At 42.4% G+C, this 15,442-nt stretch overlaps 1 protein-coding gene across 2 annotated transcripts in view; it reads right to left on the reverse strand.

The window, feature by feature from the left end:
- Positions 1-7,736, reverse strand: part of RGL1 (ral guanine nucleotide dissociation stimulator like 1) — an 82,420-nt gene extending 74,684 nt beyond the window's left edge. For both annotated transcript variants that reach the window (XM_050900766.1, XM_050900765.1), the window contains exons 1-2: positions 7,669-7,736; positions 6,573-6,683 (exon numbers count right to left, since the gene is read on the reverse strand). In XM_050900766.1, the coding sequence (XP_050756723.1) occupies positions 6,573-6,683; positions 7,669-7,695 (138 nt within the window). In that variant the 5' untranslated portion in view covers positions 7,696-7,736. The remainder of the gene's footprint in view (positions 1-6,572; positions 6,684-7,668) is intronic.
- Positions 7,737-15,442: the final 7,706 nt, after the last annotated feature.

The raw sequence follows: 15,442 nt of genomic DNA on the forward strand, positions 1-15,442 counted from the left end.
TCCTCCCCTTTGCTGCACACTTTCTTGCTCTTATATTTCCAGTTGGCTTAGAAACATACAATTGGAGGATGCTGTGTTCTACTACCAAAGGAAATCACCTTACAATCCTATTCACCAACTGCTCCAGGTCCAATGCTGATGCTGTTGGGTTCTTTACTTCCTTCCCTCTTGCTGGATTGCTCTGATGATTTGAAACTTTCTTCTAATTTCTAACAATTCATACACCATTCTATAGCTGGTTTTCCTCCCTTGTGCTTACTTCATGATTTTTTTATAGGTATTAATCATATACTCCCTAAATCTTCATTTTGTTAACCTAACTAAGCTATAGTCTTCAGATTATAATTAGACATATTCATCATTTTCTTGATGATCCCAAAAGTCCTCTCCTGTCTCCCAGTTTAAATCAACTTTCTCAAAAATGACCAGAATTACAGACTGTGAGCCCGGACACTCTACAAGGGGGTTCACATTTCCCATCTCTGCTGGCAATAATCTAAAACAACAGAGCATCACATTTGCCTTTTCTGTTTTGCATCATGCTGGTGGCTCACATATCCTGTGATTGACTAATACACCCAGAGTTGGAAGGGACGAGGACAAAAAGTATCATCCTATAGCAGAAAATATTTTAATTCATTCACAAACACGCCTTTGCATTCTGTGCTACTTAATTTCAACCCATTTCTGTTACAGCAATCCTGAATGTCAGCCTGTAGGATATTTCCATCCTCCAGGTGTTTTCTTCCTCTGCCAGACCATCAGATTTTGTCAGCATGCTTCTGCTTTTATGTCACTGACCCTAATGACCACATGACAGCAGTTCAGTCACGGGACTGACCCATGTAGGACTCCCATAGGCACCTGTCTCCAGACCAACAGTCCCTCTTTCAGCTGAAGCTGCAGCAGCAGTTGTTCTTCAACAGGTCCTGCAAAATACTTTATAATTCCTCAGTCTCTCCGGAGACTAACTTTTTCGAGTTACTTCAAGAGCAGATTTTCAAACACACAAAGAGATTAAACCCACAGCCTTTTTAAATCCAGAAGATCAGTTATCTTCATGAGACAGATATCTCCTACCTACCTAGATCATACCTCCCCCACCTCAAATACAGGCACCACTGCTGGTCTCCAGTCATACAATGGCATTTCTGAGTTGATCGATTAATTAAAACTCCTTGCTGCTCGACTACCATTTCTTACACCAGTTCCTTTGTAGATCTGGGCTGGACACTACTAGCTGCCCAGCGTGGGCACATTAAGCTCTTAGACAGAGATAAAACTTGAAGACATGTGAAAGCCCCATGTGCCATCATTATCATCAACCTTCAGGTTGACCTTTGTCATCCTTATAGAAAATAGACAAAAATTCATTCAGTTTTTTGGGTTATATACAGATTAACTTTAACTCCTATCTCTTTCTCTCTGTGAAGCAGACTTATTTTTTCATTTTTTTATATGGCTGACAAGCCTTCAGCTGTTTGTTTTCATTTGCTTTGTAAGGCTTGACTTTTGGCAACTCTTATTTTAAGTCTTAGATATAGCTTTCTCTGCTGATGAGAGCTTTTCTCTATTTGTCAAAACCTAATTCCTAAAAAAAAAACCAAACCCAGCCTTTTTAAGATTATTATTCCTGCACCCTTCTCTGAATTTTTTTTTCCCTTATTCAAACTAGAAGTCAAGGTAGCGCTTGCAGTTTTGACTTTCAAACTTCCAAGTTCACACATTCAACTATCTGAACTTCCTGCTCCGCTTGACTTCACCAAATACTTCCCACACTTTCCAAGTGTGCCACTGTAAAGCTAAGCATCTCACAGACCTACTCTACTTACCTTTCTACAGAATTTAAGGCAAACCCCACTGACACAGCATCACCTCTTACTGGATCAATCGTATTTGATGAAGGAATCAGCTGGCAATAGTATCTACTGCCTTGGTTCAATTCTTGCCAGTTGCCAAGAACATTCATCCAGCCAGGTAGCCTTAAACCACCCCCTCACTTGCCTCTTTGCTATTTATATGGTCATTCATTTTCTTCCTGCCTTATTGTCTTACACCATTCCTTCTTTTCTCTTTCCATCACTGTAAGGCCCATTCTGCTAGCCCCTAGCCGTGGTGCATCTTCAGTGTATGCATCCACTGGCACATGGCCCAAACACAACCACCAGGCCAGTTACCTTCACTAGAAAGGCCTTTTTTCCTTCTCTTTCTTCAATTTTGTCCACTCCATAGTTGAGCAATTTCAAATATTTAAATTTAATTTCATTCTACATCTGCAGTCCCAGCTCCTCAAATTCTCCAGCCCTCGTTCCTCTTTGCAAAGGACCCCTTGAACAATTCTCATTTCTACCATGCCACAAGTGCAGCAGTTTCTTTCCTGTGGTCCTTCTCTAATCCTTTCACTTGTCCAGTGGATCCCATCCCACCTCATATCACTTTCTCTCGTACCTTTTGCCTCCCATAGTCCCATCACTCTCCTGGACAAAATCTCTTTCAGTCTCTCGCCTCTTAAACATTGCCCCCATCTCTCCACTTACTTCTCTACCTGCTGCTTTTTCCTTTCTTTCTCAACTAACTGTTTACTTTTTCAGTTTACTATTTACAATAAGTGACTGACTGGAGTTCATCTTTTCCAATGCCATTCATACTCTGTCAGCATACTGCTCCTGGCAACAGAAATTCAGGTGTTTAGCAGCTGATCTACTTTTACAGCCACTGCTTTACTGTTCTTATCTGCGTCTGGCTACAGTATGATTCAGCTTGTCTGTGTTTCATTTCATGGGTACCTGGCTGTCAGTTCAAGATCAAAAAACCCCACAGAACTCTAAACTTTTCACCTGTCTTTTCTGCTTTGTTGCCTTTCCTTCATGGACAATAGCACCATCCTGTTTGACACACAAGGTGCCAGCCTCCCTACAGGCTGTCTTTACATCCTCAGAGGTAAGCTGAATCTCATTTTTCAGGTTCTTTCTCTGTCATAGTTTTAAAATACAACCTTCTCTTTCTAGCCACATCATTAAAATTCCTTGCTGCACTCTCAAACCTTCTATTCCAGTTACCAATATGCCTTTTTCTCTAGCCTGACGTAATGCCATTCAAAACGATGCTGAATGTCCACTCAGAAGCCTGCTGCAGAAAGCATTCTCCTCATCCCCTCTTTTGAGCATGCCATCCATCTATACAAATCTCTACTTCTCCATCCTTCTCTCTCACGAATAAGTTAGGCCATGTATCTCAGTTTCCATGGCCTTCATGGCTTGTTCCCAATCTCCACATCATCTCTCTCAAGATCCAGGAGACCTCTCAAGGTCCAGCCTGGAGACACCAAAACCCACTTTGTTTTCAAAAAATGCCTTCATGCTTTCTCTTGTTGAACCTGTCGTGTTTGGGAGGTATTCTCTCTCAACATCTCCAGAAGTCACATTTGACTTTTGAAGTTTTGTTAAGACTTTCCATTGCCTTGATGTCTACAAATAACTTGAGAAAAATCAGACTGTTGCAAAATTGATACCACTGCCTTGGATACGAATCATCAGCTGAGACAACTTATGTGTACAGACAAGCCTCATTGGATATTTAGTCTGTAAGTTCTTTTTAGTCAGGATAGTGCTTTTGTGCAGCATCTATCACAAAACTGAGCTACTGCTAGGGCTTTTAATATTTCATAATACTGTAGTGCCTAAAGTCTTAAGCTCCACTAAGTATCTAGTGACAAAACCAGTAGCTATTGTTGGCATCCTTTGACATCTAACGTTAAATTTAAAGCTAAGAAATTCGGTGTTTATACAAAAGCTTCACACTTCTGAAAATTATAGAATTGCTGATGACTGCGTAAATCACAGCCTGTTTTTCTTTTATCAATGGTAAAAGTTTGAAACACAAGAAAGACATTTCTGTATTTAAATAGGCAAGTGTTTACGGTGTTTAAGCTGTAATCTTACGATTGGCTTTTAAACAGACCATTCTCTCATAACAGGCGAACCACTCAAGAACCCTGGATGGGTTCTTAGGATAGAGAATTTTAAGAAAGGTTATTAGACTTCTTGAAACATGAAAGATCTAGGTTCATTCACTTACTGGTACCTGTACAAGAGGGCATTTAAGCAAGATTTCAAGCTTCTCAGTAATTAAAGGAATTGGTAATAAATCCCAACACACGCAGAATAAATAAGACCTTTTCTATTCCTTTCAGCACAGGTTCTGTGAAATTTTCAGTTAGATCTGCATTTCTCTCAGACACAACAAATAATTTACCATCTAACGCTTTTCAGCTGAAAAGCCTCCAAATCACTTCACAAATGCAGCATCACTAAGAACTAACCACTCTGGAATCGCTGGATCAAACCCCTGCTCTGATACCACACAATATTTAATAGCCACATGCAACATCGAGGTTTTAAAAGACTTGGGCTTTTCAAGTCACAAGGAACTTGACCTGCACCAATAAACCAGGAGAAGCTCAGTGCCTCAGAGAAGGTCAAACTGCTAAGTAAGACTTTACAGGACACAAACTGACATCGAAAAAGTAACTTTTTAAAAAGTAATCCACGCATGCATATAATCAGTAACAGAGTTACTATATTTGTTACAAAGAAGGCTCAATACTTGCTGATGTACAAATAGGTGGTTCCCATACTCTTCAGTTGACCTTGAGTCTTCAACCTAAGCCTGACTTAGAGCACCATCAAAAAAAATTAAGACCAACATTGATAAATCCAACAGCTTATTAATTTAGTGCTATGAATTTCAAAGCATAGAAAAAAAATTAACATCATAAAACCCCATAAGCTCTAGATTAAAAAAAAAAGCCACCTGATGACAATTATAAAAGAGACAATTATGATTTCAAGGCAAAACTGCTGGGGGCGGGGATGACTATTCATAAATAATGTTCTGGGTTAGAGGCTATTTATTGACTTTAGGACCACAGTAAAGCCATTAATAAAACAAGATCACAAAAAGAGCTTAAAATATGCCATGTTCTGAAGAGCTTAAGGGAAACAAACGGCCCATATGTTTAAAAATATTTTTTCAATAATATGCATGAGATTTTTTTTGCTCATGAAAGATGCCAGCCTGGAAGCTGAAGTCACCAATTTATGCTGGGAACAGGTGCGGACTTCTGACACACTGCCTCCTTCCCCACAAACAGGCCTTGAGTCTGACCTGAAAAAACTAACACTGGCCACAGAAAGCTAAAGGTCGCCTCCTTGACCATGCAGTCCCTTGTCCTCCTATTCAGATCAGCACCATCAGGTGCACTGATGATCTCAGGAACACATATGCACTCTTCCTTTGAGAATATGATGAAGACCTGGCAAACTCTTTCTACATACGAGGAACAACATAGCTGAAACGGGAAAAAAAATCTACTTTTCTAAAGTATGTTTATGGGACACAGAGAGGTTCAAAATGATCTCCACCTCTCACACAAAACCACCAGCTGGGAAATTTACAGGAGCTCTAAAATACTTTCTAATATTTTTCCTGGTAAAAACAAGAGGCAGAGATGGGAAATCTGCCACTTAAAGGAAGCAGATTTGAAATTATCTGTTCTGATTAGAACTCTATGTACTTCTTGGAAACATGGGAAGGGGAGATTCTAAGCACTATCTGTATGCAGACAGAATTTGCTTATTTTTCTTGACTGTGGTTTCAGCACTGCTGTATTGCTTTATGTCATGGAACTTCACAAGAAAATGATTTGATAGAAAACTCAGGGCAGTTTTAAAAGTCTTTAAAATACCAACCCGGGTACTACATCAAACCAAGTTCTTATATTATTGCCTTTGATCCCGAAGAAAATATATAAACATAACAAAATAGTATGAAAGCTACAGCCACCTCCTGAAGATCTGGCTCAAACTGCCACAGCTGCACTAATTCCAATGAAGTGAGGACATTTTATATCAGCTGGGGACTTGGCCTGACAAAGGTGAAGGCACTCAGCAGCATGCCAAACTGAATGCGTGTACATTTAAGCTCATTTTACTTACCACTAAAGCCTTCATGCTTTGAAATACACCTTTGAAAAACAGTACAGAGCTGTAATTCTTGCAGAAACGCAGACAATTAATTTCTCATCTGGCTGAGAACGCAATATGAAAATAAGACCCAAACCTATATTCACTTAAGTTTTGAGGGAGTTTCTGCTAACTTTTCAGAGACCTTCATTAGTCAAAATACCATGACTATTTGTTTGGGAGACCTGAGATAGGTTCCTAACAGCAGAAATGAGCCATAGCCCAGTCTGAAATAACTGTTAAATGTTCAACTTCTCAGGCCATAAGCTAAGATCCTTATTTCTGCACTAAGTATCATCTGACCTGTGGCCACAACTGGTCAAACCTTTTTTACATGTCAAGAAAAGAGGAAGAGTCAACACAAGGAGAGAGTTATTTCAGACAGATGACCCAGGCAGACAACTTCAGTGTTTTGGTTTTTTTAAATAGTGGGAGCAGTCAGTGCTAAAAGTTAATATTGTAACGATTCGTGTGGAATTCAGCTCCCTGGAGCAGGCTTCAAAGTCCACGAGCAGCCTTCCAAAATGCCACCGTGCCAGCTTTACTTACCCCTAGCCATCTCGCTCCTTTGTTGGCAGCCTGCTGAATCTGCACTCTTTTCAGGGTGACGTTGTAAACAGCTCCCTCTTCTACCTCTTCACCCCAGTCCTGAATTGTGCTCTGCCAGGAGAAGGGGAAAGAAAAAAAAAAGTGAGAGAAAGGAACATTTTCCCTCTTCTGCTAACCACAATCTATACCAGGTGCTCTACTGCTTCATGCAGAGCTGAGGGCAGAAGATGGGCTGCACAAAGTAAATACAACAATCAAAGCAATACAGGATACTTTTAGATTGAGGGAACACTGGAGATATTCTTGGCAAGCTGTCCTTTCCTGTGGTATCAAGATACCCTGACTTTCCATTTAACTATTTTTCCTAGACTAGCACATATTTTAAATAGTTGTATAAAGTCTTTTCTAAGGAAATAGTTTGGTTTTGATTAGCAGTCTTCTCTTCCCTCTCCCTCCCCCTCCCCCCTTTTCTAAAGCAATTAATCTCTTTGGCCTTTCATTTATGGAAGGAATTGCACTTTTTAAAACTGTTGAATTACTTAGGCAGACAGCCTTTAAACTTTGAAGCTAACAAGCATTTAAAATACAGCAACCCTTTATTTCTTTTGACAGGAGGGATCTAAGGCGCTTGTGGTTTGCTTTTCCAAAACCTATTATTTCAAGCTACAAAAAACTTTACAGAGTTGAGGCTTTAAAACTCACAAATAATAGAAAGGGGATGAAAAAAAAAAAAAGTGCAACGTCTTCCAAACTTTAACTGAACATGTGCTGCAATGACTCCTCATTTCCTAGATTATTAACCGTACAAAAGAGCGCAAGCCGCTGCAACGCGGACAGAAAACATGCATCTGAATTTCTCCAAAGGGTAACTAACTTCCCGCTCTGGAGCACTCCCTTCATCCTCTCTGTGTCAGGCACACACACGCAGTTACTCGTGAAGATAAGCATCACTCGGAAGCGAGGAAGAGCAGAGAGGCGACAACGCACAGCGTTTCCAGCGAGGCTCCGGGAAAGCAGCGGGCGGCGCGCCCGGCCACCCCGCCGGCACCGGCACCCCGCGAGTAGGGCAAGGGGGGGAGACGGGACACCCGGTTACCATTTTAGCTTTCCACAGCAATTTCATTCTCGATGCCTTCCCGGGCGCCTCGACGGGGCACGCCGCCGCTGTCCGCCGCCGCTCCGCCCTGTCAGCGGCCGCCGCCGCCGCCGCCGCGGGCCGGGCCGGGCCAAGCCGTGCGGCCCCTCGGCTCCGCGGCGCGGGAGGCGGGAGGGCGGGCGGGCGCGCCAGGCCCCGCCTCAGCCCGGCCCCGGTCGAGGGGCTTCCTGTTTATCGCGGGCAGCCCCGGCCGAAAAGTCACGGCTGATTCAGTCGTCCCTGCCCGCAGCCGCGCCGGGACCGGCGGCGGGGCTGCAGCACCCCCCCCACCCCCGCCTCCCCGGGGGAGGCCGCCCGAAGCGGGGCGTTCACCCGCCCCGGTGTCCCTGTGAGGGGGACAAGGTGCGGCGCGTCCTGCTCGGCTTCCAGCCGGGACGGGGCACGGAGGAAACGCCTCCTGCCAGGCTCCGCCAGCCGTCGCCCGGGTGTAGCCGCGCACACCGGCGGCCCGGCACGGCGGAGGGGAGCGGCGGCGCCCGGTGCCGGCGGGCAGCCGCGGGGCAGGTGCGGAGAGCAGAGGGCCGCCTTTGGGGCTCCCTGCCCGCTGCTGACGGGTTTTGAACTGTTCTAGCATAAAAAAAACCCAATTGGCAGGAATTTTAAGCCAAGCTTAATTTTAAAAACTTGTTTCTACAAGTTTGAAAGTAAGGAAATCAGACGTTATAGTAAACCCCAACACGGCTGCTAGCGGCCGTACTCTACGTTGTCCTAGTCCTGCTCTGCCGAGGCGTGAGGAGCCTGCCCAGCACTCACCCACCGGGCAATTCAGGTGGCTCACGCAGGAGCAGAGGAGGGCCTTCCTCCTCCTCCTCCTCCTCCTGCCCACACCAGCCAGGCTGTGCCAGGGCGGGCAGCCCTCACCACGCTGGCTGGGGAGCAGCCTCTGCAACCCCATCCTGTGACCTTCAGCAGAAAACCTCCCCCTGACAGGGAGATGCAAAGATTGGGGACAGGGGATGTGCAGATGTGCAGCAGCAGATAAGAAACCGGTGATAAACAGTGGAGCCATGAGGAGCAAGGAGCAGAGACGTGGGCTGGGCAGTCAGAGATGTGGAGGGGAACAGGGCTGAGTTGCTGGTTTGGGGAGATAAGGTTTAGGGTGATGGGAAACTGGAGGCATAGGGAAAGCATTCCTACCCATTTGACCTGTACAACTGGCATTAGGAAACAAATCCTGACGATTTTCACCTGTCTCACCTCAAGAGAATGACTCTTCCTATTCAAGAAGAAAAGTTTCTCATACTGATTCTGTAATCAATAGATTATAGTCTACCATATTTCCCACCTACCTCTTTACATAGACTAAAACCACAATATCTTTATTTTTCTTCTGTGGGAGTCCCTTGCTCACAGACCAGCCTGTATGAACCGTGACCACCTACTCTGCACAAGCACTAGCTGCAGACATCAGCATGCTAACAAGAGGCTCTCAAATCACCTTAAAAACACTAACTTAAGTTGCCTATTGAGCTGTCTTTAGTTACCTGTTTTTTTTACTTATAAATGAAAGCAGAGAGGAGTTGAGTGCACAAATTACTGTACAAGGCAACAAAAGCAGTAAGAATTGAACCAGAGAGTTCAGATCTCCTGAACCTCAGTGCTAACAGCCAGTATATTAACATATTTATACACAAGTGTTACTACCAATTATCTCAGGAGCAGTGCTGGTTCAGAGAGACTATTATCACTTGCAGCTGTTAACATGAGGAAGCATATGAAAGCAAGGAACATTATTTTAAGCTATGAAACCAAGATTGAGCTGTGTTGTCACGGGTGACCTGATCTGATTGTTTGCCAGGCTGTGCATTTAGTTTATTTGTGTAATACTGAAGTGATCCAGAATATGCTGAGGCAGATACAGACTTTAATAATCTGACTAAAATGTATTGTAGCATACAAATCAATGTCTAGATTTTCCAAAGTCCCTTGGCTTCTCCTGTAAAACTGCGCAGAGCATTTTGAATGCTGTAGATTTTGCAAATCGGTTTTCCACATCATAATTTTTAGGTGCAAAAAACAGAGTCTGCGTTGAATTCATGTAGCTAGCCCAGCAGGCGTGCAAGCAGTTTCAGAACAAATTGCTATTGAACAGGACAAACATATGTTAGCATATGAAAATGGATATCCAGCTACAAGGAATATAACACCAAAGCCAAATAATTATTCTGTATTGAAATAAAAGCTTTATCGTGGTATGATGTTCTGGTGCCACAGTAAGTGCACTAGTGCCACTACCATTACTGTGGATGGCAGTCACCAAAAAATGGCAGTTATTTCTAACTATTTCTTTAATAAGAAGAAAATGGCAGTGAGTAAATACAGTGGGAAGGAGCACACATATTTGACTCAATTTAGGTTCTGTTGAATCACGCATTTCAGACTGGATCCTTGGGGAACACCTTCTTAAGGAGAGAGAAGCTCAGAACTTTTCATTCAAGGTAGAGCACAAGCCCTCTCATGGATGATGTTTCTGAATGCTCTTGGTCACTGACAAGTGACAGAAAGAAGCTCCACCAGGAAGGAGTGCCAGATGAACTCATCCAGTTTAGCAAGCAGCAAAAAGCTACCCTTCTTATTAATTAGATTTGCTAATTGCTCTAGTCCTGCGTAGAGTTAGACTATTTTCCTGATTATTTTTAGTGAGACATGGTGCCCGGATTTTGTAACATTAAACACAGATAAAAACCCACCAAATCGAAATCACAGTGAAAGGTTACAGGAGGGACAGTAATCAGGCATATAATTCTGTAGCGTATCAAACTGCATCCTACTTTTGTAACAGTATTTTGAATTTACACGTTGTCTTTTATCCTAACAGACTGCAAGGACTGCACAAACAAGATAGTGCATAAACTGCACCACCAGCGCATGGTCACACCTGGGCTGCTGAACAAGAACCTGCAACACGCACAATGGCATGCAGGGCAATAAGGAAAGACAGAAATTGTAGCCAAGGTGATGAGCTCTATATGGCAACAGGTACATGTATTTGACAAGAACAAAGAGCTACCTACGCTCTTCCAGATTTGAAGTTGAAGTTTCATACAGTCTAAATCACACACAAATGCTAATCTTTACCCCTAGATCTCAGCTCTGCCAACATGCACCTGAGATGGCAACTTGTTGTTATCTGGGTTTTTCCAGCATCATCCACCCTCTGCTGTCATGGGTGCTAAACGCACTTGTGAAGGTATATATACTTAAGAGGCAGCTATTTTCCAGCTCAACAGATTTCTGAGTGAGCCTTGAAGACGATACGTTTACAATGGGATGTTTGGTTCTGTAGTGTCCTCAGTCAGCTGATCCAGGAGGGAAGTATCAGAATTAGCCTGAAGGAAAAATTCATTGTCTATGCTAAGAGTTATTGCTCTTTAAGGATGAGGCAAAAAAACCCCCAACCCAATATTAAAATAGTCTGTCTTTTGTAGAAACCTTCAGTATTTACTTGATTGAAATCTTAATCTAGTTATTTTGTTTACTTATCCCTTAAATTAGTTTACATGATTAAGCTTCTAGAAACTGTTTCCATTAACTAGTTTAGCTGCAAGGGGAAAACTGCAAGATGGCCAGGACAACACACAGTGCAACTTAGTCCGACAAATTAATTTAATCTTTCTTTAGCCCCTACCTAGTATGCTAGTTCAGAAAAGCACGTAAGCAGTAGCTTTCCTTTAGCATGAGCTTAAAACATTCACATCAAAGGAACTAAATTCTTAAGATTCTTTGATGAACTGGAGCCTAGACCCTGAAATGAAAGTGAATTGCACATTCAAACCTCCATGGGACTGAGTCTTCTCCCCACAAGAATTACATCAAACATTGCATTGCAAAAAGCCCAGCAATCACATTTTCAACAGATTTTCAGTGAAAAACTGAATATTTGCAGTTTTCTAGTTCCTTGGAAGTCTGGATTCTATCGATAACCGTCTCGCTTGGGAAAAGGATATTTGTAGGTTAGGGTGGTATCTTCATTAAAGCAGCTGACGGGATGGGATAGTGTTTTCCAACATAGTGTGCCTTTCTTAAGCCACAGTATTTGCTTCTTTGCAGCAAAACAAAGAGGTCAGTTTAAATATATTACTTCTTTTGACAGACCTTGTCCGTATTTATATCATCAGATCTCATAGCTACAACAACTTTGTTACATGGAATACAAGAAATTTCTCTCGGACTGGTAGAATCTTTCGAAGTGAAGGAAACATACTGTACTGGCTACAAATTTAACAGAAGGACCCATTTTAAAGTCCAAGTCCTGTCATTAACTTTTACCAAAACATGCATGTCTGTGTCTGTGTCTGTATACATAACATCTATGTATTTATTTGGTCTTTTAGAGAGAAAGGATTATGCTCAGTCTAGGCTCCTAAAAATCTGCCTTATATCCAAACACTGATTATTTAATACTGGAAAGGAGGAAAAGCATATGTAACATTTAACTTACATTTAGTTGCATTCTAAGACCATTATGTAGTGTTCAACCACTTATTTGAGACCAAGAGACAGGATCAGAATGCACAGGAAAACATGAAGACAAAGCAGGCTCTGATTAATCTAAAAGATGTTCTGTAAAGCTTTCAAGGACCGAAGGAAGCATGAAAAAGAATAAGAACAGTCTGCAACTCGGTTTAGTAGAACTGCTGTTTTGCTCTTTTAACAGACTTTAATCACTAAACCGATCTATACCAATGAACCACACTCATGGTCAACGTCGTGTTAAATATTTGGTTCTTTCCAAATCATGTTCACATGCAATAACTACATTGCTGCCATAACCAAGCTCTGCGCCTGCCCTTTCTACTGAATCAGAATTGTTCCTCTAATACATCTGAGCATGTATTCCCTCCCCCTCGCAACAAGAAAGAAATACAAATCCACTTGTGAATGCAACCTTACACTTCTCACAGTGAAATGTTATATAAGAAAATACTTTGAGGTCTGGAAAGTTCTCAAACTGCAGATCATTGACCACTTACAGCCCAACAAGAACTTGCCGACTGTCCACAGAGAAATAAGTTAGTCACAGAGTGATGATTTTTCCTTGTTTTCAGCTGTTGCTACAGCTGGCATGCAGACGCTTTCATGAGAAGACAAAGCAAAAGACCTATAAACCAGCTGGAAATAAAGAACAGCTAGTCTTACTGCCTCTGCTAGGGGCCTAACAGAAGGAGAAGAGGAAACAGAAGTCAGAGATACCCAAATAAGGAAAATATTCGGGAGAGCAAAGGAAAAGGACAAAGTAACCAGGTGATGTAAGAATCGTCCCAGACAGCTTCTCCATAAGAGAAAGGCATCACGCAGCCTAAAAGGAAACAAGCCAGGTACCAGAGAGCTGCATGCAAATTGGCTTCACTGGGAAAGGATGCTCAGTGGGAGATGGGAAAGAAAAACACACAACTGTCTCCTTATTCTTTTTCCAAAAAAGGGAAAACACTCCTTGCATTACAAAAACCGTAAGTGAGGCCATGGTTTCAAGATGTTCCTTTCAATGGCAGTGCCAGCTCAAGCAGTTTCCACTCCCTGATCCTTGATTGTGCCAGAGGCTAGAACTGTTTGCATGTTGGATATGCTAGACATTTCCTAGTAACCATGTTTTTGCATTAAATGTTTTTACAATATTACCTTTTTTTTTTCCCTTTTTTTTTTTTAAGAAGCAATGGCTACCACCTCAAGGGCACTACCTATACATGTGCAACTGTTAATTGGAAGAGAGGATTCCACAAGACAGTCTGCCTGTTCATCCTGTAGCAAACACGAGAATCTATCATACAGAATAAAGCCTGTCCAAAGAGACACCCCTGCAATGGATGATGCATTAAAGCGCATGCCTACAAAAGGAAAGAAATACTGTTTCTATTAGGACTATCTATCTCATTAATTATTATTCGTCTGGCTTCTTTATAACCACATTTAGTTCTTGCTTTCCGTTTATGGCACATGCCCTCAATTTGATAACTAACAGGTGCTGCAGACTACAGTTCTTGAGATTGAAACTATTTAAAAAAAAAAAATATATCACAAGCAGATGAGCCACAAAAGCTACAGAATGCAGAGACTATAGAAATGCAAACACAAATCAGTTTCGTATTGTGTTTTAATGACTATGGACTCTGACCTGTAGTTTGGCTGCAGAGAGGTCTTTACCACAGTTACCATATGAAAATCACCTGGTAGTATTCCTTTACACGGTGCACACCTCAGTTCCTGCTTTCCACTCAATTAGACAGTTTGTCAGGGAGTGCTTTAGATCTGGTTAACATTCAGTGCGCTACAATCTCACCTACACTGAAGGTCCTTTACAGCACAACGCGCCTCACAGGCACACACCTCATGCAGTCATTTCCATCAGTACAGGGGCAATACTCCGCACACGCTGCGTACTGATGTAGAGGGTAACAGAGGTGCGCGTGGTCCTCCATCTTCCTCGTTTGGAAATGAATTAACTTGGCTATTTATATTCTTTAAATGAATGAGATGCACTGTCACTACATGTCAGCCAGTAAGAAAAATGGTTGGGATCAAAAATTAAATTTGAATTTCAAACCACTAACTAATCAAAGCAAAAGCAACGTGACGTTACACACTGTATGTCTGATCTTCCACTGTCTGCAACCTTTGCAATCCCTACTCCTGTGCAAAAAGGGAAAGACTGTGTTCCCCACTCACTCTGAACAGCGTTGAAAGATGTAAGTGACAATGCAGTAGCAGCTCAGTAAAGAACCAGATACACAAGTTCATCACAACCTGTCGTTGCTGACACTAGAACTAAATAGAGGCCTTCAAGTAATTGGAAATATTAACCAGCTTCATTGTAAAATGCCAGAGGAAATACAGCAGAGCTCCCGTACATAAAACTAAATTAATGATTCATAAGGCTGCGTAATTAACAATGCTAAGTCAAAAAATTATGTCGTTAAGGAAGCACATCCAGCCTTCCCTTGACCTCTCATTTCACATGTGATTGCAATTAGATAGGCATGCACTGTTTCACAAACTATGCTGTCCAATAGGATATGGCACGCTTTTGTATAATCTAGGTGGCATATCTCCTTCAGGAACAGCAAGTCCTTAGACTTCCATTTGTTAAGACTTCAAAGCAATGCTGCTTGCAAAACCACGGTCACAGCACCGGTAAACTGCACCACCTACAACATCATATGGAGAAACAACGGTGTATTTTACTCCCTGTCCCCAGAGCCTTTTGACTCCAGAGGAGTGTAAAGTAGTGCCAGTGTACCTCAGAGTCTGCTCTTATACCTGCCTCCTACTCAGTCTGCAGAAACCTCTCTTGGTTCTTTGGAAACAATCTGTAGGAGCAGAGACAGCAGGTCCTAGGAACTTGACTCTCGGTTGCATATATTGCAAAACATCCAGAAACTTTAGGCCATAAGCGCTTTACGAGGTCTTCTGTTCCTTTTCCAGCCCCATGTGTCCCCGCTGCTTCAAAGCAATATCTTTCTCTAGTTTTGTGCTGTATAGCTACTCAGGTGTTCACAGCAAATCCTCTCGACTGCACCCTTCACCAGCTTTGAAGAAAGAAACAAAACCCTGAAGTGCACGCTGAGTACATGGTTTTCTAAGGCTCGTAACTCAGTCAAATCAAAGCCAAAACTAAGACACTTCATAGTTATGGCTATTTCAATGCCAAATTTTAGCACACAGGCCTCAGCCACTCAAACTGCAGAGCTGTTCAAAAGAAGGCAGCAAAAAGTCTTTA

Source organism: Gymnogyps californianus, chromosome 8, assembly GCF_018139145.2.
Source record: "Gymnogyps californianus isolate 813 chromosome 8, ASM1813914v2, whole genome shotgun sequence".
NCBI classification, from domain to species: domain Eukaryota; kingdom Metazoa; phylum Chordata; class Aves; order Accipitriformes; family Cathartidae; genus Gymnogyps; species Gymnogyps californianus.